General features: G+C 43.5%; 1 protein-coding gene and 1 non-coding gene across 2 annotated transcripts; both read right to left on the reverse strand.

Moving 5' to 3' along the window:
- Positions 1 to 1,213: 1,213 nt before the first annotated feature.
- Positions 1,214 to 15,954, reverse strand: LOC134532654 (ADP-ribosylation factor-related protein 1). The gene is made up of 5 exons (XM_063369311.1): positions 15,787 to 15,954; positions 15,520 to 15,690; positions 13,515 to 13,596; positions 11,843 to 12,014; positions 1,214 to 2,380 (listed from the first exon to the last, which is right to left on the reverse strand). The coding sequence occupies exons 1-5, from the start codon at positions 15,877 to 15,879 to the stop codon at positions 2,290 to 2,292; spliced, it is 609 nt and encodes a 202-aa protein (XP_063225381.1). The 5' UTR covers positions 15,880 to 15,954; the 3' UTR covers positions 1,214 to 2,289.
- A 6,541-nt stretch (positions 15,955 to 22,495) lies between these two features.
- On the reverse strand, positions 22,496 to 22,568 carry Trnam-cau (transfer RNA methionine (anticodon CAU)). Its single transcript has one exon. It is a non-coding gene; the product is annotated as a tRNA-Met (tRNA).
- Positions 22,569 to 25,267: the final 2,699 nt, after the last annotated feature.

Consider the following 25,267-nt stretch of genomic DNA (forward strand, 5'->3'; position numbering starts at 1 on the left):
AAACGAATCAAAGAATGCAACATGAAACAATGCAAGAAAATCACTCCAATTCCCAAAGCATGAAAGTTGCAAGCCCTTACAAACACTACGACCTTAAATTTAAAAACAGTGGAAAACAAATTTGTCAGCAATTTTATTTAATGTTATCTTCTTCCACTGAGAGAAAGTTTCACAAGTGTAAAGCAATGCACATACCTAATAAAAAACAACGTTGTTGCCATCTATGCACATAATTCCTTTGCCTTTAAAAGTTTTCGAAACACTTCACTTCAAATTTGGACAGTGCAAATGTAAGCAAAAACATAAGATGTGGAAAGTTGGCAAATGCTTATATTTCAATTTTTGTATATTGTGTTTATAAACCGAGCATAAGTAAATGCAGTTTAACAAATTTAATTATTCCTAAAAAAAAAATGTATTTATACTTAATCCTGTCCCTGAGACAAAAATAGTAAATATCATAATAGCTTTTAAAAAAATAATCTGCTGGACTAGATTAAATAACAACTAAGGTACCTACTGAAATGTTTGGCTGCTCCTCTCATATAATAAAAATTATTCTTCACTACTGTACCTAATATTTCCACACTATCTTTAAACAACAAAAACTACTTCCTTCCATAAGAAAGATAATAAATATATAAATAAATAAATAAATAAATAACTAAATAAATATAGCAAATGACTGTCATATAGCATTTCAATTCATGAAAATATTTTAGCAACACTGCGTGAAAACTTGGTTAGCAATCCAACCTGAAGTATATAAGTTCCTCTTAAACTCACAAAAGTTAAAGATTTGCTTTGAGAACTGAAACATGTAGTGCAATTTTTCTAAAATATACATATATAAAATATAATGCCAAAGAAACTGATGAGGAATCACTAGGAATTTTTATAAATTTATCTTAAACATTTGATATGGATAGACAAAATATAGTTTATGGCATATTTTCAATAGATTTTGACTTAAAATATTTTATCAACTTCTTGTAATCTTCAAACGCAAATGTTACTAACAACTCTAGTCGCTAGACAAAATGATAATGGTAAAGGTAGACTATACAGCATAGCTAGGCGTAAAGTACGTATGAACTGAACTTGGCTCAAAGTGATGGCATTTTAAGACGACAAGACAAAACCTAACAAAAATGATTATGTGAATGTTGCACCTACACAACCATTACAAAACTGTAAGTCAGTACACAACCACAATATTCCAAATGTATTTAATAAGGTCAAATAACAGTATTTAATCTGTGAACAGTAACAAAACAAACTCATGAACAAGATACAAATGAATACCGTGTTTTCTCGCATAATCGTCGCACATTTGATTCTAAAATCAAGTTTGAAAAGTAGGGGTGCGACGATTACGCGCGTGCGACGATTATGCGATAAAAGAGGGTAATAACCCACAGGTTAGACTAATCACTAATGTATGTATGATAGATTAAAACCAATAGAGATGATGTTCATGAAATTATGATGTTCATACCAATGAGAATATTGTAAAATTATTTCAAATCAAATTATTGTGGACCAATTCTAATGAAGCAATTTCAATTGAAGTAGTATTTTTAAAAACAAAAAGAAGATGAACTCCATTAATCACATAGGTCAAATAATTTTTTGATGTCAGGAGTCCTCAAATCAAAGTTGGTATAATGCATGTATGTGTCAACAACCATTTATACTCAAATATAAGATGTCTTATTCTTTGATCCTATAGTTTCTCTAAAGAAAAGGCTGTACTTAAATAAGGAGAGGTTGTTATTTAACTTTTCAAGTGTTTAGTATCTTACCTGTGATTATCAGCAATTATTCTTAATGCGATACCAGACTAGCCAACCCTTTTTTATGTGACACACCCTTAAATTTATAAGCCTATATATTTATATTCATAAGGAATGTACATTAGTTTGGCTGCAAGTTGCATTTCATTTTCAAATCTCAAAAACTTAGTTAATATGCAAATCTTATAATCAAGACAATTGGGCAAATGTAAGAATTAAGTCAATTAACTGCAAGTGCTAAGAAAAAAAGTCACACAAATTATGTGTCTAAGACTTGATTGAATTTAGTATTTGAGTTGGAATTTGATAAGAATTTAAAATAGTTTAAGCAAAATCAGATTAGCCTATCTGGCTGCAAAATAGGAGTACAAACTGGTCAAATTTTACATTAAGACACATCACCACACCTTTATTTTATTATGAATCATGTAAAAATGTCTTTCATTCACAGCTTGAGCAGTCTGATGGTTATTTAGAGCAATTTGGGAAACTGTTACGTTTCATCTTGATTTCTTGCAGGCCTTATTTCACTATTTCTCTTGATGCAGTCCACCAACCAGTGAATACCTTCATCGATTCCATCCCTGGAAACATGAAATAAACAGAAAAATGTTTAAACACTATCGTAACCACACATCTACCCTGCAGCCAATGAAAACAATACTTGTAAAATTATAAAAAGGAATTTTTTTTCTCTCGGCATTTTTAAGTGTATAAAATCTAAAAATACTTAGGTTTTTTACTAATAAACTTTTATAATTTTTTTCTTCTTTCAAACCCTATTTTTTCCACCTTTCAAACAAATGATTTTGGTAATATTCTTAGGAGTTATGAAAACTCTAAATGAATGAAACCTTTTTCACATCAAAAGTGATTTTTTTTATTTTTTTCAAAATTACTTTAGTTAATGTGTCCATAAACAGTGATATAACATATGTGTATGTTTGTGTGAGCTAACTACATTAACAGGGAACATGTATTATAGAAATAACAAAAATTGTTATATGAAATTTTTTACAATGGGAATTGATAAAGAAACTAAATTTTCCAAGATGTACTCCATTCTTATCCTATGCATTGAGGGCTGTTCGCGCATTGCCGGTGATTTCGAGATGTTAACTATGGGCGCCACCACGTGGAAGGGCACGTGGACCCGGCGGAGTCTCTCACTCAGGGCGTGACGTAGCCCAAGTGGGGACGAGTTACCAGCCCTTTCTATCCTAGCTACCCAGACCTGGCCCGCTCTAGGCGTCGGGCACGCCACACTCCTAGACTCACTCACCACGTGATTAAATAAGTACTCACTTTATATTTATTCTCCAGATTTAATTTCACTAACACGTCTCTCTACACGCCCGTTACACGTTACACATTACACGGTTAAAAAGCCTGAGGCACGAATCGGTTTAGGTGAAGGCATGGTCCACACACGTGGCCATGCTGCAAAGTATACTTATTACACGGTGATGAAAAAACTCGACTGAGACAATTAATTAATTAAACAGCCCGCTGGCCGAGAGCTGCCCCGAGGATGACGAGCGAAAGAGATTCAGAAATACTTAACGAGACAGAATTACTTGGTCAGTGCAGAACAAAGGTTGAAGTCCCCGGGGTGCTGGCGCGTCTGCTCTCGGTCAGTGATGAAGATCGACTGGGGTGAGCTCATCGCTCGCAGGTGGCAACATGGCGCCCTTCGCGCCAACACAATTACCGTTACTGTATTCTACGACTCCGTGCCCCGGCGAAAGTTGAGTAAATTACAGATAAACATTAAAAATATATAAAAATTACTGACAATGGAAAGTTTGTTACTATTTACTTATTTAATGATAATTCATATAAAAGCATTCCTATCCTCGTCCAAGTCCGTGCCTGTTCGGGTCCGCCCGGGCAACGTCTATAGTTATTTAAGGTAACTTATTTAAATTAAAGAAACACAAGTAAACTACACAGCACTGGGGCGAAGATGGATGAAAACAACAAAAAGGCTTACAATTAATATTAACATAGCAATTTTAGGGATCGCCGCACTGCTTCTAAGCGCCCTCTTGTGGTAGTTCGTGGCGCGCAATTCAAACACACGACTACGTACATGGCGGTACAAATGCCGGGGAAGGGGAGAGGAATGTTGAGGAAACGGAGACTGACTAGGCTCATGGGGCGTAGCCCCGGCTGACGTCAATTGCCCCCCCCTCGAATAGCCGGTCATGTCGACGTTTCCGCTGGGTCGCCTGTGGGCGTGGTCGCCCCCTTATCAACAACAGCTGTGCTTCCTCGCGATCCCTCGGGGTCGTAGCGTGTATCGCGGAGCCGGAACTGGGTCTTGTGACGCCCGGTCTCCCCTCTCTTCCCGCGGTGTTTCGTCTTCCTGCGGTTCGGTTACTGTCACCCTGAACGTGGAGTCTGCCAACGAGTAATGCAGCGGCCATAATGGCTCGTCCGGCGAACCCGGCCTACTCTCTACTTCCTCCGGCCACCTTATCAGTGGTTGGGATGTCGACTGGCCCTCCGTCACTCCGGGCGTGTCCCCGAGAAATCCCCTGAAAGGCGAGACGTCACTCCCCGAGTCTTCGAACAGCCGCCTCGGCCGGACATCTGTGACTGCGAGGGGCGTCGCCTGTCCCGCCCCCAGGTTCGGGAAGCCTCTGAACCCGTCCCCGTCTGTTGGGGTGGACGTGACCAGCTGTGCGGCCGCCCTCCCGTCTGTCTCGTCCGCCGCCTCCGTCTCTCTCTGCCGCGTCCCTGCTCCGTCACGTCTCGTTCCCGTCTCTTCCGCCCCGCCCGCCGCCTCCGTCTCTTCCTGCCCCGTCTCCGCCTCGTCCGCCGCCTCCGTCTCTTCCTGCCGCGTCCCTGCTCCGTCACGTCTCGTTTCCGTCTCTTCCGCCCCGTCCGCCGCCTCCGTCTCTTCCTGCCCCGTCTCCGCCTCGTCCGCCGCCTCCGTCTCTTCCTGCCCCGTCTCCGCCTCGTCCGCCGCCTCCGTCTCTTCCTGTGCCAAGCGCACATCGTCCCGGTGATATTTCGCGGCCCGGCCTGAGGGTAACTTTATCACGACCGCCGTGGGCCCCGCCTTGACCACCGCCACCGGGCCAAACCACTTTGGCGCCAGGCCGGCGCAGAAGTTGCGTCGGCCGGAGGAGAGGGGGTGGAGCCTCGCGTAAACCAGCTGGCCTGGTTTCAGTTCAGGGGGCGGGCGGGTCGTCTCGGGTGTGCGTTGTGCTTGGTAAGCTGCCTGGTTACGTCGCGCCCTATCGTGCGTCTCGGCCAATCGCCTCAGGCGTCCTTCGGGGCTCTCTACGTCCGGGTCCGTTTGTTGTTGCCGCACGTGATACTCCCCGGGGAGGGTGAGGTTCCGCCCCTGGACCATGGTGGCTGGTGTTTCGCCGGTTGCCGCGTTCACCCGTCGCCGGATGCAGTACAGAACGTCCGGGATGTGCGTGTCCCATTGGGCGTGGTCATCCGCGAGCCTCAACCGCAGTTGAACCTTCACCTCTTGGTTGCGTCGTTCCGTGGGGTTCGCGCGGGGGTGGTACACGGGGGTGGTGTGTAGGATTACCCGCCATTTTCTCCCCAGCTGCGCCCACCGGCGCCCGACAAATTGGGTGGCATTGTCCGACAACAGGACCCGGGGGTACCCCCACCTAGGAAAAAACTCCGTTTCCAGGCTGCGTGCAATGGTGCCGGCGCGGATGTTCGCCAGGGGGTAGGCCTCCACCCAACGCGTGTAGCAGTCTGTCACCACCAACAAAAATCTTTTCCCTCGGGGCGTGCGGGGATATGGTCCCATTAGGTCTATGGCGACTGTATGGAATGGCTCGGTGGGCTGCCTGGGTACCTGCTGGGCTGTCCCGTCGGTGCGGCGCGCCTTGTGCCTCTGGCAATGTTTACATCTCCTCACGCAGTCCCGTACAAACTTGTTTACCCCTGGCCAGTAGAACTGTTCCCGCAGATCGCGTCGTGTCTGGTCTGCGCCGGGGTGTCCGGCTAGCCTGTTCACGTGATACATGTCAAACACCTCCCGGCGGGTGGCGGCTGGCGCGAACGTCCGCCATTGGCCAGCTGTCCCCTTAGGTCGCGCCTGCAGTGTCCCGTCCAATACACGGTAGCCTTCACATTCTCCGCTCCCGCAACGGCGCACGATCTCCTGTGTGTCTGTGTCCGTGAGTTGGGCCGCTCGCACGTAGGCGTCTAAGTCATCAAGCTCCGCGCCTGGCGGTAATGTCGGTGTGACGTTAAGGTTTAGGGCACACAATGCGGCTTGGGTTGTCGGGGTGCGCGGGGTCCTGGGTATGCGCCCGCTGGGTGGTGGCAAAAGCTCCTCCCACTCCGCATCGTCACAGGCTGTGACGGTGACGTCCGGATCTCGCGACAGCTCGTCCGCTAGTTCGTTCTGTTTTCCCGGTACATGCTCGACTTCGAAATCTAAGGCCTGTAGAAGCATGGCCCAACGCGTCAGCTTCGAACGTCGCCCCTGCATCGTGGCCAGCCATTTGAGACATTGGCTGTCAGTTCTCAGTACGAATTTCTGCCCCTCCAGGTGTGGGCGGTAGCGTCTGAGGGCCCAAACTACGCCTAGACACTCACGCTCGTTCACGCTATACCGCTGCTCGACGTCGCCGAACTTGGCGCTTGCATATTCAATCACCCGAGGCTCGCCGTCGTCGCCGAGTTGTAACAGGATGGCCCCGATGCCCTTCTCGCTCGCGTCTGTTTGTACGATCAGGGGTCTGCCTGGGTCCAGCCGCGCGAGTAAGTGGCACTGTTGAAATCTGCGTTTTAGCTCGTCAAAAGCGTTCTGGGCTTCCACGGTCCACCTGAACGGACGTTTGGGTGACAGCTGTTCTGTCATCGGCGCCGCTACTACCGAGAACTCTGGGACGAAGGCTCGCAGCCAGTTAGCTAGCCCCAAGAACTTTTGCAGTTGCTTGCGCGTGCGTGGGGGCTCCTTGTTGATAATTACACTCAGCTGTTTTTCCGTGGGTCGGTTTCCGTCCGCGTTAACCACTAAGCCCAGGAAATCTAGTTCTGTGGTCCCCAGGTGGCATTTTTCGCGATTGCATGTCAGACCATGGCTCGCCAGGCGTTCCAAGACTAATGCTAAATGATGCGCATGTTCTTCCCACGTCTGAGACCAAACAATTATGTCGTCCAGATACGCAGCCGCAAACTTGCCCGAGTAGTTGTCTAAGACCCGTGTCATCATCCCTTGGAAGGTAGCGGGGGCGTCCTGTAGGCCGAATGGCATCGCGCAAAACTGAAATCTCCGCCCGTCTGGGGCTGTGAACGCCGTCTTGGGTCGGTCCGCCGGACGTATCAGCACCTGCCAATACCCAGATTTTAGGTCGAGGGAAGAAAATATCTTGGCGTTACCCAGGCCTGAAAGTGTGTCGGCCATGTTCAGCAGGGGGGGTGGGGCATTAATTGTCACTCTATTGATAGGTTTGAAATTGACACAGAAGCGTAGTTTCCCGTCTTTTTTTTCTGCCAACACGACCTGGAAATTATACGGACTTTCGCTAGGCTCAATTATCCCGTCATGCAACATGTCCTGAACCTGGTCTAGGATGGTCTGTTTACCAACGTGGCCGTAGCTACCGGGTGGGATAAACATTGGCTCGTGAGGATGGGTCGGGATGGCATGCTCAGCTATGGTGGTACGTTTCAGCGGGTCCGCGGACGCAAACACATTACACTGATGATCGAGGACCTGCTGGATGGTAGCACGAAACTCGGGGGGAACTCCGTGCTGGAACTCGTCGAGACTGACCTGGTTTACTGCTGGTGGAGTAGGCTTACCCAGCCCGTGGATGGTCCGCCGCCCCTGGGTGCCGACGTGGACGCAGCCGGCCCGGATGTCGATGGCTGCGTGCTGCTCGTAGAGCCAGGGTAGCCCCAGAATGACGTCATCACGTAACTGCTCCACCACCAGCGCCGTCGTGACGGACCGTTGGTCCCGCACGTCCACCTCCAGCGTCGCGACGCCCTGGGTGTAGCAGGCGTCCCCCGTGGTAGCCAGCTGGAGTTGGCCCGGGTGGTACTCGAAGTTGTCACGGCCAATCACGCGTGCCGCCACACAGTTGTGGCTGGCGGCGGTGTCAACAAGCGCGTGGACTGCGCGCCCGTTGACAACCACCGGAATGCGCAACAGGTCGGCCTCCGCCGCTCCCACGTGACCCAGGAGAGGCCCCGCCGCCGTAGGTCTGTTGTTGTTAGGTGAGGCGGGGGAGGTGGGCTGTCTTAGCGCGCCGCCCCCTGCCGTCCGTTTCCCGACGGCTGCTGCGCCGCGAAGTCAGGCCGGAACTTGTTCCTCACCGGGCAGTTCTCGTGCCAATGGAACGTGCCTGGTGGACACGTGTGGCACTGAGGTGGTGGGCTGCCGCCGGTAGTCCGTCTCCGCCATGTCAGCTGCGCGTGGCCGCTCGGTCCGGGTTCGTCGCGCCTAGCTTGGTCTCGGGTGGGCGCCGTGTAGGGCACCAGCGCCTTGGTGTCGGCGGGCGTCGTGTCTTCCTGCTTGGTGCTCAGGGTGGCGTGGATCCTGGTCGGTCTGACAGCTCGTAGGTCCTGCTCTAAGACGCGCGCCTGTTGGACGAACTCCTCTGCCGGACGCCGCGTCATCGGGCGTAAATACGGGCGAAATTCCGGGCGCATCAGCTCAACTACCCGCTCCAGCACTCCGGTAGGTTCTTCTCCGGGAAACAGCCGCTTGTACAGACGTATTTTTTTCATGATAAACGCCTCCGCCGCCTCCGTCGCGCCTTGCTCGAGACAATACAGCTCCGTCCGCACTCTCATCTCTGTCTTCACGTCCGCGAATCTGGCCTCGAACAATCTCGCGAACTCGGTCCACGGCATGTCATACTCCTGGACGATCTGCCACCACGTCTTGGCGTCGCCTTTGAGCGCGGTGCTCACCCTGTTCGCCCACTCACACTCCGGCACTCCGTAGCGGTTCAGGCGTTCCCGACACGCGTGTACAAATCTCCGCGGATCGTCGCTGGTTCTGCCCGCAAATTCCGGTAGCTCCACGTGTCCTATGAGAGGTACCCTGCTCCGTGGTGTGTCGGCGGCGTCTCTCACCGGGCTGCGGCCTGACGGGCCCGCTATTCTCACGTGGTGGCACCACTGGCACGTGTACCACCCGTCTTGAAAGGAGATTAATTCGGACTTCGCGAGACACGCCGTGTGCTTGAACGCGCGACAGTTCCGGCACCAGCCTCCCTCCCGCGTCTTGCCCTCACACTCCGCATCCGTGCACTTCCCGTGTCCCGCCTCAAACTGATCCGCCCGTTCTGCCTGCTCGTGGTTCGGCTGCGCTTCATACTGTCCTACGCACACGCACGTGTCCGTCCACGAAGAAATCGCCGTCCCGCTCACCTGGCGCGGTCGCGCGCACATAACACAATATAAGCTATTCTTTTGAAACAACTCACTTGCCTTAATCGCGCCCGGATTTTTGTCAAGTCCGTGGTTGTCCGACATGGTCGTGTGGTGGTGAGGCCGGTCGATTGCCCCTCTTCCCTTCGCTACGCGACGCGACGCGGATGGCGGTACACACACACACTGACCTGGCCCGGCTGCTGTTGTCGCGAGGAATGCGGCCACCTGGCTGCTCGCAGCGAATTCCTGGAAGCGCGCGCCCGGCTGGTCACGTGGCCGGCGCGCCAGAGTCCCGCTATGCGCTCCGCGCGAACAATAGTTCCAGCGCGAACTTTAGTTCCGCGCGCTCCGCGTAACAACCGCCTATCTCACACGCTCGTACAGGTCTGGTTTTCGCGGAAGATGTAACTCGCCCCACGCTCTTGGGCGCCATTTGAGGGCTGTTCGCGCATTGCCGGTGATTTCGAGATGTTAACTATGGGCGCCACCACGTGGAAGGGCACGTGGACCCGGCGGAGTCTCTCACTCAGGGCGTGACGTAGCCCAAGTGGGGACGAGTTACCAGCCCTTTCTATCCTAGCTACCCAGACCTGGCCCGCTCTAGGCGTCGGGCACGCCACACTCCTAGACTCACTCACCACGTGATTAAATAAGTACTCACTTTATATTTATTCTCCAGATTTAATTTCACTAACACGTCTCTCTACACGCCCGTTACACGTTACACATTACACGGTTAAAAAGCCTGAGGCACGAATCGGTTTAGGTGAAGGCATGGTCCACACACGTGGCCATGCTGCAAAGTATACTTATTACACGGTGATGAAAAAACTCGACTGAGACAATTAATTAATTAAACAGCCCGCTGGCCGAGAGCTGCCCCGAGGATGACGAGCGAAAGAGATTCAGAAATACTTAACGAGACAGAATTACTTGGTCAGTGCAGAACAAAGGTTGAAGTCCCCGGGGTGCTGGCGCGTCTGCTCTCGGTCAGTGATGAAGATCGACTGGGGTGAGCTCATCGCTCGCAGGTGGCAACATGGCGCCCTTCGCGCCAACACAATTACCGTTACTGTATTCTACGACTCCGTGCCCCGGCGAAAGTTGAGTAAATTACAGATAAACATTAAAAATATATAAAAATTACTGACAATGGAAAGTTTGTTACTATTTACTTATTTAATGATAATTCATATAAAAGCATTCCTATCCTCGTCCAAGTCCGTGCCTGTTCGGGTCCGCCCGGGCAACGTCTATAGTTATTTAAGGTAACTTATTTAAATTAAAGAAACACAAGTAAACTACACAGCACTGGGGCGAAGATGGATGAAAACAACAAAAAGGCTTACAATTAATATTAACATAGCAATTTTAGGGATCGCCGCACTGCTTCTAAGCGCCCTCTTGTGGTAGTTCGTGGCGCGCAATTCAAACACACGACTACGTACATGGCGGTACAAATGCCGGGGAAGGGGAGAGGAATGTTGAGGAAACGGAGACTGACTAGGCTCATGGGGCGTAGCCCCGGCTGACGTCAGCATATAAATTAATATATACATATATAATACAAACATAATGTTTTCGAGATATAGGGACAGCTGGTATTTATTATTTCTCATTGTTCTTGGGAATAAATTAATATGTAAATGTTAAAATAAATTAATAGGTTACTTAAAAAAATCAGATACTAAAATTTTTTTCATAGCATAAATAATTGCATTTAAAAATATTCTAATTGCTATTTACTGCACAAGATAAAATATAATGAAGAAAAAAAAGAGTTCAACTGTCCTATCGTGATGGTGGAAACACCCATACATATTCAACATTCCACTAAAGTCTCAGAAAAAGACTGTAGATCGGAGACTACTCTTAACTACGAAAAATAACAATCAATTGGCCAGTATCCGTGGTCACTAGTGCTTCATGTTCACGTGGCAAAGGTTCGCGGGTTCGTTCGCAACAAACCTAATCACTCAAAATTTATCAGCATGGAAGTTTCAAAACACACTATAATCATGGAGGTGGTCCTGTCTTGATCTTGAGATAAGAACCCCTTATTGGTACGTGAGACATACTAAGTTTGTTAACAAAAAAATTTTCTGTTAAGTGTGTGTGTGTCCCATGTTAGGTCATATTTTATATTTACTTACAACACTGTTAACCATGTAGATCTCTCAAAACTAACAAAATGAAAAGAAAAAAAAACATAGTTTAATTTTTTAATATTTTTGACACATACTAACATATCAAGAGAATTACAGAACTGAAATATTTTTTTTTGTTAGAGAGATTCTACTGACTCTACTGACTACATGATATTGTGGGTGTACAAGGAAAACTCACTAAGTCCAGTTAGATAAAAAAAATATTCATATGACAAAGTCCAGTTTAATGTGTTTCATGAAAAGTATATTATATGACAAGTATATATTATGTTAGATTAAACATGTTTCAGTACCTACGTATGTATATATTTTACAATATTTTACAAACTCATATGACTATAAAAATCTATTTTTCTCATAATTTCATTATATGGACTTGAAGGGTTTTCCTTGTACGCCCACAATATCATTTGAATCACTTTCAGAAAAAAAATTTGTGTATATGTTACTTGGCCCAGTTAACGAAAATTAATTAACTGTAAACATTCACAAACAGCGACCGACCCGGTGAGCGCCGACACCGGCATGACCATGCAGTCCCGCCGGCCAATCAGGTGGGCGCTCTGGTTGAAGATGGGCTTGACCTCGCGCACCCCCATGCAGTCGGGGATGTCCTGCTTGTTGGCCAGCACCAGCAGGGGCACTCCGGCCAGGCTCTCGCTCGAGATCATCTTGTCTGGAGCAGCGGACAAGCGGCTCAGGGACACGGCCGGGGGGAGACGTTCGACCCTCCTCCATTCCGGGATTAAAAAAAAAAGAAGGGGGTCGTCTGTATGGTCGGTTTACGGACGATCATTTCACGTGACAACGCCACAAGAAAACATTGATGAAAAAATTGCATACATACAGTTTTTGCAAATTTAATTTAAATAATTTGTTTAAATATAATCACGTACAATTAGCTACAAAAATAAAACTGAAATCAAATCAATGTCAATAAATTGTTGATTTGAAAAAAATGACGAAATTGGACAAATAAATAAAAAATTTTTTAAATTGCTGCTTTTAAAAAAGCCCGCTTCAACCTGTTTGATATCATAAGAAGATTTTCTCGAAACGGCGGTTGGCCGGTTCTCGCACGCTCGGCTCGGGCGGAACGTGATGAGTCGTGCTTTTCCGTGCGTGCAGCCGGCGTTCATCGATTTTTAAGACGTTATCACGTCAACAAGTGAAGACAGAACTTACGCCAACTTGGCTACATATGGAAACAGGGACATTTTGAAGTGGAATTTCTATGCTGAGGGGAGCTACAATTATCAAGCGTTACGTAAATTCCAATTGAATGAGGGGAATAATTAAGTATGTGGTGGGGGAACCGGGAGATGAGGGGAATAGTTAGGTATGGGGTGGGGGAATGGTAGAGGACAAGACAGCAGGGGAGAGGTAGAAATGATGCAGCATACTTGCACACACACTTTCACTCGCATAATCATGCAATAGCTTAATTTAGCGCTCACATAAATCCAGCCATGCCTCGTACACAAGTGGCAGGAATTGTTTTTCCCAGTAGTCTTATATTTGATTCAGGTTTGCAAACGTGTTACTGTAAGCATATCTTTCTCATACAAATTCTGCATGTGTGTTTTCATGTATTTAATAACATAAACACAAAATATAACATGTTCCATCTTCTTTTCTCAAGTAAAATAATTATTTAAATATCTATGTATGAACAGAGTTCTATAATTCTACTATTCCCTGAGATTATAGTGAACTAAATTTTCTTTTAAAATTCATACATAAAGAGACTTACGAAAAAAATATATATATATATATACCTAATGGTTATACTGGGCCTCTCCTTCACAAAATCAAGGCTATCAGCCTGAATCATTGAATTTCAACTTTCAGAGGGCAACTCTGAGAAACACTAAATTACCTTGTAAATGTGCATCACAAGCCAAGAAAACCTGCATGAATCATAACATAATGATATCATAAATTTAATGGATAGCCCAATTTTATTTATAAAAAAATACCTTCAGCAAAATATAGAGAAATGTGTTTAAGTAATCCTCCACTCTGCATTTAGAGTTCGGCACATCGTGAAATCCGGCTGTACTGTAACTGACTGACTACTGTAAGAACTACTGGAACACCTTCATACACAACAAAAACACAAACATTATAATTTTGTAAACTTTATTACTAAAAAAGGGGGGTTTCGAAAACTTACCAAATGCTTCTTTGGAATCTGGAATACGATCCCTATCTGAAGAATCCACAATGTATATTAGGGCATGTGACTCTGCGTAATACTAAAACACATAACATAAATGCTGGTTACATACACTGAGGTGGTAGTAATGTCATAAAAATATGTATCACGCTAACAAATTTTTTTAGGATCTCAAACTATTTTTATTTAAAATTTTTGGGATTGGTAGGTACTGAATTAAGGAAACAAATGCAAAAAGCATAAAGATTTATTGCAATGGCTAAATAAAGCTCTAAACCAAGGCTCTACACCTGGTCACCATGATGTCGAACGTTTCCTTGCTGGTGAGTAAAGCCCCTACCACACGATGTAAGTTTCCTTGTAAGGTATTCCATGGTAGCAGGTATGGATGGTTCTATGGAAGAATTCACAAAGCGCTTACCGTTTTCATGTTTTTGTAATGGGTTGTATTCAAATTTCTGTGGAAGCTTTCGCAGAAGGTGGAAATTTTATCCAATCAGAATGTAACGGTAATGTGCCTCTAGTGTTATAAACTGTAATTTATTTAGGAGGGTTTGAGGTTTTATTGATTATTGATTTGAAATTTGGTGAACATGTGATCTGTTGAAGCATTTACAGCATTATGCGACAATTATGAAAAACATCCAGTTCATTCTATAAAAAATATTTTTAACTACAAAAGCATTCGCACAAGCTAGGTCTACACCAGTCACAATTCTATGTGTGATAGTTTCTCCCACAGAAACTTCCATACCTGCTGCCATTGAGGTCTACCTAGTAGTGTTGCTGGAAGCTTTTACCGGAGCCTGTATGAAACAGGCTTTAACTTTGGCCAATATACAAAGATACAACTACACAGTGGTTTTGAAAACATTTGCCAGTACGTTGTTTCAAAATTTGTACAGAAATGAGTGTTTTCAAGAAACCTGGATGTTATCTAAAATGTAATAAGTTAATACTGATATTATAACAAATGGTTAGTGCAGTTTATTACTCTAAAAATAAAATAAAATCTACAAATAGAACTGCTCGCATCGTATGTGTATATATTATCACTGGCTCCTTTATATTGTGCCCAGCTCCTCAACTTTCATATATATTTTGTAGAAGCCTTCCTTAAACAATGATAGATAGTTTGGACACTGTAAATGCAACATTATTATTTGTCTAAAGCTTTGATCTTGTAAATCATAATTTTTTTAGATTATTTTATTATGGAATCCAAGGTAAAGTCCATGACATAATGAAATAATAGTTACTCTATGGTAAGCAAATAGTAAAAATAAAATCACATAAAATAAGTTTTTTCAGAATGGAGTGTCATTAAAAATAAGAGTTCTTTAAGGAGGTAATTTACGTCTACTCTTGTTTTATGTACATTAATAGTCTGTCGATATTTTTCTATAGTAGTGCTCTGATGCCAAAAAATTCTCTATTTTTTTTTAGTTCTAGTTTGCCTACTATACTATACTATAATAATAAATTTTGATATTCTGTGAACATATTGGAATCATTCCATTAACTGAGGTAGCAGTTTTTCTTAAGAGTGCTACAACTAGGTTAATGTCTTATTATCACTATGTTGAACACCTTAGTTGATGTTTGTGATTACCGAATGTGTAAACAATTATGCATTGTATGAAAATGTATTAATTATTTTATTTCACTAATAATTATTAAATTCTCAATAGGTTTTCCCTGCACTTAAAATGCAAACATTTTGAGAGTAAAAGATTGGTTAGGTTAGCAACACTTAAAATACATTAAAATTGAGCTAAGGGCTGTTGCTGTTTAAGTTGTGGCATTAAAATACTGTGAAATCGTGAGAAAGGTTGGTTACGTTAGTCCAGAGGTACTCGAATATTTTGTAATCTAAAAGAATTTTTAAACTGCAGTAAGTAAATGTGAAATATACCATTTCTTTTTTTTCTCTAGAATAAAACGTGACTATTGGAAATAATTTTTTATATATATATACCCAATTAATTACATGTTACGTTACTTTGTCCCATAAAGACTGCAACTCTTCCTGACCACCTAGATCCCAGAAGTTCAGACGTATACCAGCAACATCAATTGTTCCAATATTCAAGCCGACAGTAGTTGTAATTTTACTTGGATTCATTCCCTTGTAGTTCTTCGTGAATTTTGTTTTAGCAGCTTCTAGGTACGTCTGTAAGAAATTTAAAAATTTAAAATTTGCAAAAAACAAAAATTAATTTACTTACAATCTGTAATTTAAAAAAAAAAAAATTTGAAATTACATTACCGTTTTCCCCGCATTATCTAAACCCAATATTAAAACACAATATTCATCTTTCTGAACAATATATTTGTACAGGCCATACAATAACGTATACATGTCTTTAAATTTGACATATAAACATTACCACATCCAAACAAACAAACAAAACATTTATTAACCATGGATATCAGTATAAGATAGAGTGTCCACAATGGGAAACCTATGATGCACATAAAGTTCTGCCATTCCCGATGACACCCGAACAATTCACCTTCGGCCAACGTCGGGATTTGTTTTATTTTTGCGCAGGGAAAATGAATTAAAATACTAAAAGTGGTCGGTTAGATCAGCTACATTAAAACACTTTAAAACACTATAGACGGTTAGTTAGGTTAGTACAGCTACATTAAAATAAACAGAGAAATATAAATATATATAAATAAACCCGAGGTTAGCTGAAGGTGAATATTCAGGCGTGTTCGGGCAGGGACAGAACTTGATGGACATCTTAGGCTTCCCGTCTACAATATCATAATTTTTAGCAGTTTATATCTATGACTACAAACATGTGATATACGTTCACCCAATAGGCATTAATAATATTATATTTATTTCTAATTTCTAAGGGTGGTATTCCATGACATTGGGGTGAGATACCGAATAAGCACTACCTTGTTGGGATACAACTGTAACCTAACTCGCAGACCATATTCCAGAACATGTTGAAACCCAATCCCTATTAGGTAATGACGTCGTCCGACCGACGACCATCCCTAAGCCCGACCTGCACCCGCCAGTATACTCTCCCGCTAACGGAACGCACCCCTGGTCGTGGCCCACCCGAGTCGAGCGAGCCACCGAGCCGAACGGCCAAACCAGACATTATTATTATAAAGCACACTAAATCCGAGTGGACTAGAGACGAACCACACCCATTCCCCCTCAAACAATTAATTACGAATTTTGCGACCTTAAAGTCTCTTCCAGACGCAGTCATTTAGTTTTTAACGTAATGAGGTCAAGCTTGGCGCGGCAGGGGCCGACGCGCCACCGGACGCCATTCCAGTTCCGCAGTTCAACTCGACTCGCGGACCGGGACGGACCTACGTCCCACGGAGAGACCACAACCATTGTCTTCATCGCAAGTAACGTCCGGTAAATATAGTCATTTAGCATAAACCAAACCTTTTTCTATTCACCTCTCCGTGCGTGCCCGGTCCGTTTTTTACGGTTCAGGACCTAATCCGACCGCGTAAACGTAAAGACGCCCCGCACCACACCTGGTGCGCAGGGTCGTTCTTCAGCATACGGCACGGGCCGTCTCCCGCAAACCACAGAACTTTCTTAAGGCCACGCGCCTTCGCGCGGACCACAAACCCGCAAGGGAAACTTCGCCAAGTTTAGTGGCGGTGCGTGTACCACCCAGTGGGCACGGCACCCGCGTAGAAACAATCGCTTACGGGACTGGCCGACTCCAGTCACCCACAAACTCTGTGTGCCACGTCAATTGTGCGCGCCTAATTTTCATTAAGTGTACTTTGTTAACGTAACTTTGCGCCACGTCATTTGTGCGCGCCTAAATTTCATTAAGTGTACTTTGTCAACGTAACTTTGCGCCACGTCATCTGTGCGCGCCTAACTTTCATTAAGTGTACTTTGTCAACGTAACTTTGCGCCACGTCATCTGTGCGCGCCTAATTTTCATTAAGTGTACTTTGTTAATGTAACTTTGCGCCACGTCATCTGTGCGCGCCTCTCTTGCATCAAGTGTACTTGGCCTGCATACTGTTACCCGAGAAACCAGTGCCACGAAACATTGAACATGTACCGGCCTGCACTCCGCAACGGACAAGTAGCCCTCAGGGGCATGTCTGTACTCAGTAATTGTATGGTGTGACGTCAATCCCTTGAATAAAGGCACGTCACTACTACGGCAATCCCACGCATTCTTCTTTAACGTAAATTCCCAGGCAAGACCGCCGACGGTTCTAGCGGACCACGCTGGGGCAACGAACCACGAACCCTCATTGGTTAGACACCGAGCTAGCCTGGCGCCCTCCCGGAACATAAAACGTTAGTCAGACCAGCCACCCCGCTAGAACTCGCGCCCGGACTCGAACACGAGACCGCGGACGACGGCAGTAACGAAAAAGCAACCGTTTTAATAAGTGGTACCATACACGAGCTAGCAACTGATTTTAATGCATTCAATCGGGTGTTTGGCAACCATAGATACATTTGCTACTCTATATTTCGAAGGGAGTGTGTATGTAGCTGGAAGGACTATCGTCGTAGTTGGCATGAAAACTGGTCGACAAGCTGCTTTTCTTTTCATTGTATTGCTTCACATCAAATGAGAATGACTGATGGTAGAGCACCCACTGAGTGAACAGCTATAAACTAAATTATACCAGCTGTCATTGGCTGCCAATAGATATAGTAATTATTATTGCCTCTTGAGGTGGTGCTGGTGGTTATATTTCAAGGCCCATACTACTGCAAGGCATGCCTACTCATTGACATGATATCGCCCCTTGGAGTGACCTAATTTGACACTGCCCAATTCATGTATGCAATATTCTTTGGCATATTCTATATTGTACAAGACCGCACCCATTACCTCATTACACCCATTAGTTTGCATTTACATGGGCTGTTCACCAGAAGTTTGTTGAGACATGACGGATGTCGCCTGGCAGGTGTTGATGATGATAGTGATGATTTCCTGGCCCAGCCCTCAGGGAAAAGCAACATCACACACAGTGAAGCAGGGTGTGGACGGTTCGGCCCAGTGTGGCTTGCCGGAAGAAACCTGCATCGGAGAGCTATATAAGTTTGCATCCTTTCCAGAACAACTGTTGGTCTAAGTGTTGTGGGCCTGTGGATATGCCTTGCCTAGACAATCATAACCTTTTGCTGGGACTCATGTACGGAGACAAAATAACTGGTTAAGAGAGTACTCACAGTTTCAGGCCGCAGCAAACTGCTGGTTTATTGTAGCGAACAAGCACTAAAGAGTGTTACTACAATTACACATCACACTTTCGTGTATGGTAATTTAGACACTACGATGACATTGGAAAAAAAAAATTATTCCAGAAAATGTTATTAGGGCACCCGGTGGTAAACATACTGACGACAGTCGTCGTACCCCCTCAGGTGCAGAGGCCGTACCTGGCCACCGACGTGGGCCTGAGGTAGTGTGTTTCCCCCCAGTGAAGTGCGACGGCCAGGGATACACCCGTGTGCGCCCTAGCGGGCTAAAGAGCCTTTTTGTGCAAGAGATGATTCTGTGTTTTTGTATATTTTCCAAATGGTCACGGGCCTCAACGAGTATGTAAATATTGTATTATAATTTATTAATTCTGTAAACTTGTTGTGATTAATGTTTCGTTTAGCTGTGAATATTCTGTGTTTCCTCAAGTATGCTAGTTTGTAATTGCAGCCTGGCGCGCCGCGGGATGGGACCTCTCCCATGCCGGCCGATTTCCCCTTCCCTCCCCGCAGCCCGCGGGCGGGCGGGGAGAGTCAGTCGTGTTCAGGGCTCGAACGAGGACAGTCGTGTACGCCGCTCCGCGCTGCTCGCGAGGCGCGTACCCGGAGCTCGTGGCCAACCTTTCATTTTCAGTTCACGAGTTGATACGGCAGTCAAGCTGCCTCCGCGAGTCATTCGCCGCGTTACTGAATTTACGAGTCGTCGAGTTACGTTACTAGCAGAGTGTTCTAGACCGCGGACGTGCAATTACGGGACTCAGAACTTCTATCGTCTTACGAAACGTTACGTAACCGGGCGCGCACGCACTGCGCTTCTTCACGGTGTAACCTTAAACGGGATTAGTATTACTTATAACCACTCTCAATCTGTGCCAGGACGTCATAACGGGCAGAACGGTGTTACGGGAGTCCGGGTCGTCGCGGGAAGGGAGCTTGTTCCGCGACGGTTCCGCCAGGCTGCGGCAGGCTATAAATCGTTAATAAAAGAGGCTCGTGAAAATCGTCAACACCGAATCGTTATTGGAACAGTTTACCAATATTCCTCTCCACCTACCTCCTCCCTCCAGGTCCCGCAGTTCCCGGTCCCGGCCACGTTGGCCTGGACCCACTCTCCGCAGAGCAGTACGGGCATAACTGGACAGTCACGCAAGCAGGGAACCGGGGGCCTCAAGCCGAGGGACGTTAATACTTTTAACTCAGAAAAACTTGGAGTCGGCCGGTCCCGTACATTATTGCCAGCTCATGTACCAATGGTGCACTGCTGCTGTAGGAAATGGGAAGGGGTTCAGCCCCCTTAAAAACCCACCGAGAGGCACATATATCTAGAGAATAATGTATGTTTGTTTGAAACAGATTGCCGATAAAACTACCTACTGTGAAATCAGTTAAAACAAAATAATGATAGGCGCTCTGTGAGATGGTGTCTGCTCTCGGTGGCCGCCCAGTCAAGACTGATGACAGGGGTTACTAGCCGTCACTTCCACCTGCACAAAACAGAAGTGACATCATTGAAAACACTTTCTGAAAAGTATAAGACATGAAACATAATTTTCCCTTGTAATTAATCGAGTCCGTCTTGAGGAATATGTTCTTTCAAAACAAGTGTAAACAATTCACTATGATACGAAGAGCCTATGATGTACCTACATTCTGTATTTGACAGACCCGAACAAGCCCGAATATCTACCTTCGGCCAACTTCGTCAGTTTTTTTGTTTATTACTTTACAAAATTTGGATGGTTAGTTATGTTAGGTTAGTATAGCTACAATAAAAATACTGTCAAATCATTTTAATGCCGATGTTGGCCGAAGGTAGATATTCGGGCTTGTTTGGGTCTGTGCAATACAGAATAATGTACATCGTAGGCTTCCCCCTATGATACAGCAGTTTACTGTCAATTTTTTTTTTCAAAGATAAATGCTGTAAATAACATACATTTATGTCAGAGCAGATGATATATTACTTTTAATTGTGTTTCTGATGCGCTGCTGATAAGTATATTCCACAACCACAACCGACATCACCGAGTGGAAAATTTTATTCCCAGATTGTTTTAACTTGTCATCTGTATTGCCAGTAAAAAAAAATAAATAAATAAATAAATGCGTCTTGGTTCCTTTGCTTTCTTACATTTGCTGCGTCGGTGGCATACTTTGTGCAGCAAAGTAACTATTCGAAATGAGATAGGAAGTTGTGTAGCTCGTTTGATGTAGTTATGTGGCAAAAAGTCCAGTGATGATTTTTTAAATGAAAATTGAGTATATTCCAATTGCTTTTATCCAATTTTAAATTAACATATGAAAGTAACCATTATAATTAATGTGCCCTTTGTTGTAATGTATATATCATTTAATCATTAAAACAATTTTAAACATACAATTTTCTTTGAGACTTATGCCCTCATCACAGTTGTGCAATTTTGTTTTGCTCACATGTATGCCAAATCATGTTACAGAAAATGTTCAAAAAGAATCAGAATATTATGGTGTTGCGCCAATGGCTATTTACCACTGTTTCGATTATGGTGTTTCTATGATGTGTTGAGTAGAATGCTATTTTAAAAACTAATCTTGCTCCCAGGGCCACAACTATAGGGGGGCAAGCGGGGCATACGCCCCGGGCGCAAAGCTGTGGGGGCGCCGAAATCGCTTGCATTGTAATGCCTACTACAACTGATAACTGGTAAAACGTTTTTTAACTTGCATGCCAGGAATATCTAATCTGATTTACAATATAACGTCTCAACATATTTAATGAGCATGTCTAGTGATTATACGGACTACTTTGTGGACATAGTGGGTTCATGCATGGAAGTTACAGTAGCACAGAAACTGTTACATGTAGGTATGGAAAATGCTTAAATAGCACCATTTTTCCGTGGAAGGGCCCCGGACCCCACACTTTATTGGTGTGGCTTGTGCAAAAAAAAAGAGGGAGGGGGGGGGGAATGAATCCATTCATGCCCCGGGTGCCAGAGACTCTAGTTGCGCCCCTGCTTGCTCCCATCTGGACTTCAGGAACGTCAATGCCTCTATGCAGAAACATAAGCTAGCTTCACTTAACAAAACTTGATACCCTCATTTATATTTCGTTGCACGAAGCAATGCCGATATAACAATTTAAGAAAATGATGATAAATTATAGCATACATTTTCACTTTTTTTTAAAATTTGTTATGAAGAAATAACAATGTTCCCAAATGATTTCGTTTATAAAAATTTAGAACGAGTAGTTCTTATTAGTTCAGTATTGTTAATGTAGTAATTCGATTTTTTAAAAAGCTACATTATTTATGCTCAAAGCTCAACTAAAATTTGTAAGTTCTTGACAAACTTGTCACATAAACCATTATCATGTTACTTTTACCATATTTTTTTAACAATTAATATGTAATTTGATACCAATAATACACTGTAACTTCCCCAGTTGTATACTTAGAATTAACATTAATTAAATAATAAATTGAGTTTTCTCTAAATATATTATTAGCTTGTGCAGTGTTTATTATTATTTTTTTATTTCCCATACTATGATAGGCCACTGACAACTTCATAGTTTTTGACTTCTATTGTTGGATTGCCTGCAATTTGTAATACAATTGTCGTACTTAATTGGTCTACATTTAGTAAACTGAATTTACGTGATTTAAATCACATTATAAGTTGGTTTATGAAATAAGATTTTACTTGAAAGCTCTTATATTAACGTTCAGTACTTTCGTTATGTTACAAAAAAACATGCCCCGGGTGAGGATCGAACTCACGACCTTAAGATTATGAGACTTACGCGCTGCCTACTGCGCTACCGAGGCGTTGCGTTTTGTAAGATATCTAGAATGTTATCACGTTATTGTTTTATCAATGTTCATGAATATTTTATTGTAGTTTAAAATGATATTTATTAAAATAATAGTGTTATTTCTAACCTACAACGTTATGATTATACAAAGTTTTAAAATGGTGAAACCATTTCTTGTGGATCTACTTAGAGCAGTCACTCGAAACAAATTCATAATTTAAGAAAAACATAAAAAATATATATAGGTACTTGTACCAGATATTTTACTAATACAGTAATGAATAATGTGTGTAATGATTATTAGTTTCATAGTCATAATGTAGCAATTTTTAGGTTTATGAAATCCTATATCTATTAGAATAGCTTCTGAAAAATAAGTAAACGGTTTTGAATGAAATGTGTTTTGGGCTGATTATTTATTGAATATCATAATTTAAATCTATTTAATTTGAATCAGAGGTGCCTCATTCTAATTAATTTGAGTCAGAGGCCCCGTCCCCCTTTTTTTTTTACGCATCACCTGTAATCACTGTCGTACGCGGGGTGGGGACAAAAAATTGGAAAGAGGGGTGAGACAGTGTCTTTATGACACAGCGCAAAGAACAATGGTGTATATAAAAAAAATCTTAAATCAATCTTCTCCATTACAAGAACTATTCAAAAATTTGTAATTGCCACTGGAAATAATTTGAAAGCAAACAGCGGGCAAAGTGGTTTACTTCCACCCCCACCCCCTTTTCCAACACTGCCGAAATGAATCATGCGTACATATGTACTCCTTTATTAAAATGTAAAATGTTTTGTCATTAAATTGTTGTCCTCTTATCATAAAGTAAACGTCATTTGTTCGATTTTTATTACGACATTTAATAAGAAAAATAAGCATTCATTATGTACATCAATAAAAAATAGGTTTTTCTTAAAACCCTGAAATTTTCCTGTTTTTAATGGTTTTGAGAAAACCTAATTTCTACTGATTAACTTAATAATATTGTAAAAATAAATAATTTTATGACGAAGGCTACACGTAAACGGTTAATCTAAAACCGTATACATATCACATGATTTCATGCTAATCCCGACATGCCTCGTACCTTTGAATCAAAGCTCGTACACAGTAGCGGCAGGAATATTGTTTTGCCAAGTAGTCTATATCTAATGCCAGTTTGCACACGTGTTACTGTAAGCATATCTTTCGTACATTGACGCGTGTGTTTCACGTATATAATAACATTAGCGTAGGCTGTGTGTATTGATGACTTATTTTTGAAGAAATCATGAAATAATTGACTTAAGAACAAAGTACTAAAAACAATTAAATAAAAAGCAAAAAACTTTTAAATGTTCACATTATTCAAACAAAAAATATTGCTTAAATTTCTACTTGTAAAGGTTAAATTTATAAAAGTTTGCGATTCCTTGAGATTTTATTTGAGTGTGATAGTAGATTTTCTTTTAAAATTCGGTTTTTAGAGGGGAAAAAAATTATAAAATAAATAAATTGTATAATGGTTGTATGGGATCACTTCCATCACAGTATCCTGGCTACTGGCCTTGCGATCTTCCGGTTCTCTCCTTATTCTCACACAGTCCAGATGACCAGCCGAAGGCGTAGCCGATCTATTTCCATCCGCCGGCCTTCACCAGGTGAGTGGTGTTTCCGCCGGCATCGCCCCAACGCGCGATTACTTGCCCGTTATTCTGCCGTACGGCCTTCCACACCCCACACACCCCCTTCTAACTGCGTACCAGCTCATTCACTTGACATAAACAACCCTCAACGTATCTCTGCTGTTTCCGTACAGCAGGACCATCGGAAGAAACTACAGGCCCGGGGACAAAAAATTCTGTCAGCCCCCCCCCCCCCCCCCCCCCCCCCCACCTTCTCAACAACCCATTTACGTAATGTACAACTCTTCACACTTAACAATGTTCGCAGGCTTTCACGGTCATTGGCTGAAGTATAGCTTGGCTTCTGGGTTGTAGCCATCCGTGCGTCCTTGGCGAATAATTCACCGACGTTTCGGTCGACATCGCAGTCGCCATCATCAGGAAGCAGTTACCTACTACAGTTAACCTGCTGTAGGTAACTGCTACTTGATGATGGCGACCGCAATGTCGACCGAAACGTCGGTGAAGTATTCGCCAAAGACACGGTTACAACCCAGAAGCCAAGCTATACTTCAACTATTCACACACCACAATTTTGTAAACCTGATCCGCGCGTATTGCGTGACTTGTAAGGTTTCTAATACACTTGAAATTTGCGTCTTGCTATCAAGGTAAACCAAATATCGTAATACGACAATATAGGAAACTCTGGCCAATTATATAATCATTTGCGAAGCATGAGACAATTTACTGCATTGCTTTCAAGCTATTTATTGAAAAACGCAAAAATTTATTTTAAATCTTGGGCTGAAACAATTTTTGATGAAACGAACAATTACGGTAAAATTAGGGGTTGAAATTAAAAAAAAATAATCTCTGTATCAAATTCATCAGAATTTTTTAATAACCATCTTAATGTTACCTTAAACCTTTGTTCGAAAAGATTCATACGACCACGTATTAGTACAAGGGATGAAAAATAATTTGAAGGTCAAAAATAATTGCATAACAAACTTAGTAGGCATAATATTAAATTCGTTTAGACATTCAATGCTGGATGCATTAAGTTAAAAACATTCAAAATATTTTCAATGCATTGAA

This window comes from Bacillus rossius, chromosome 6 (genome assembly GCF_032445375.1).
Source record: "Bacillus rossius redtenbacheri isolate Brsri chromosome 6, Brsri_v3, whole genome shotgun sequence".
Taxonomy (NCBI): Eukaryota; Metazoa; Arthropoda; class Insecta; order Phasmatodea; family Bacillidae; genus Bacillus; species Bacillus rossius.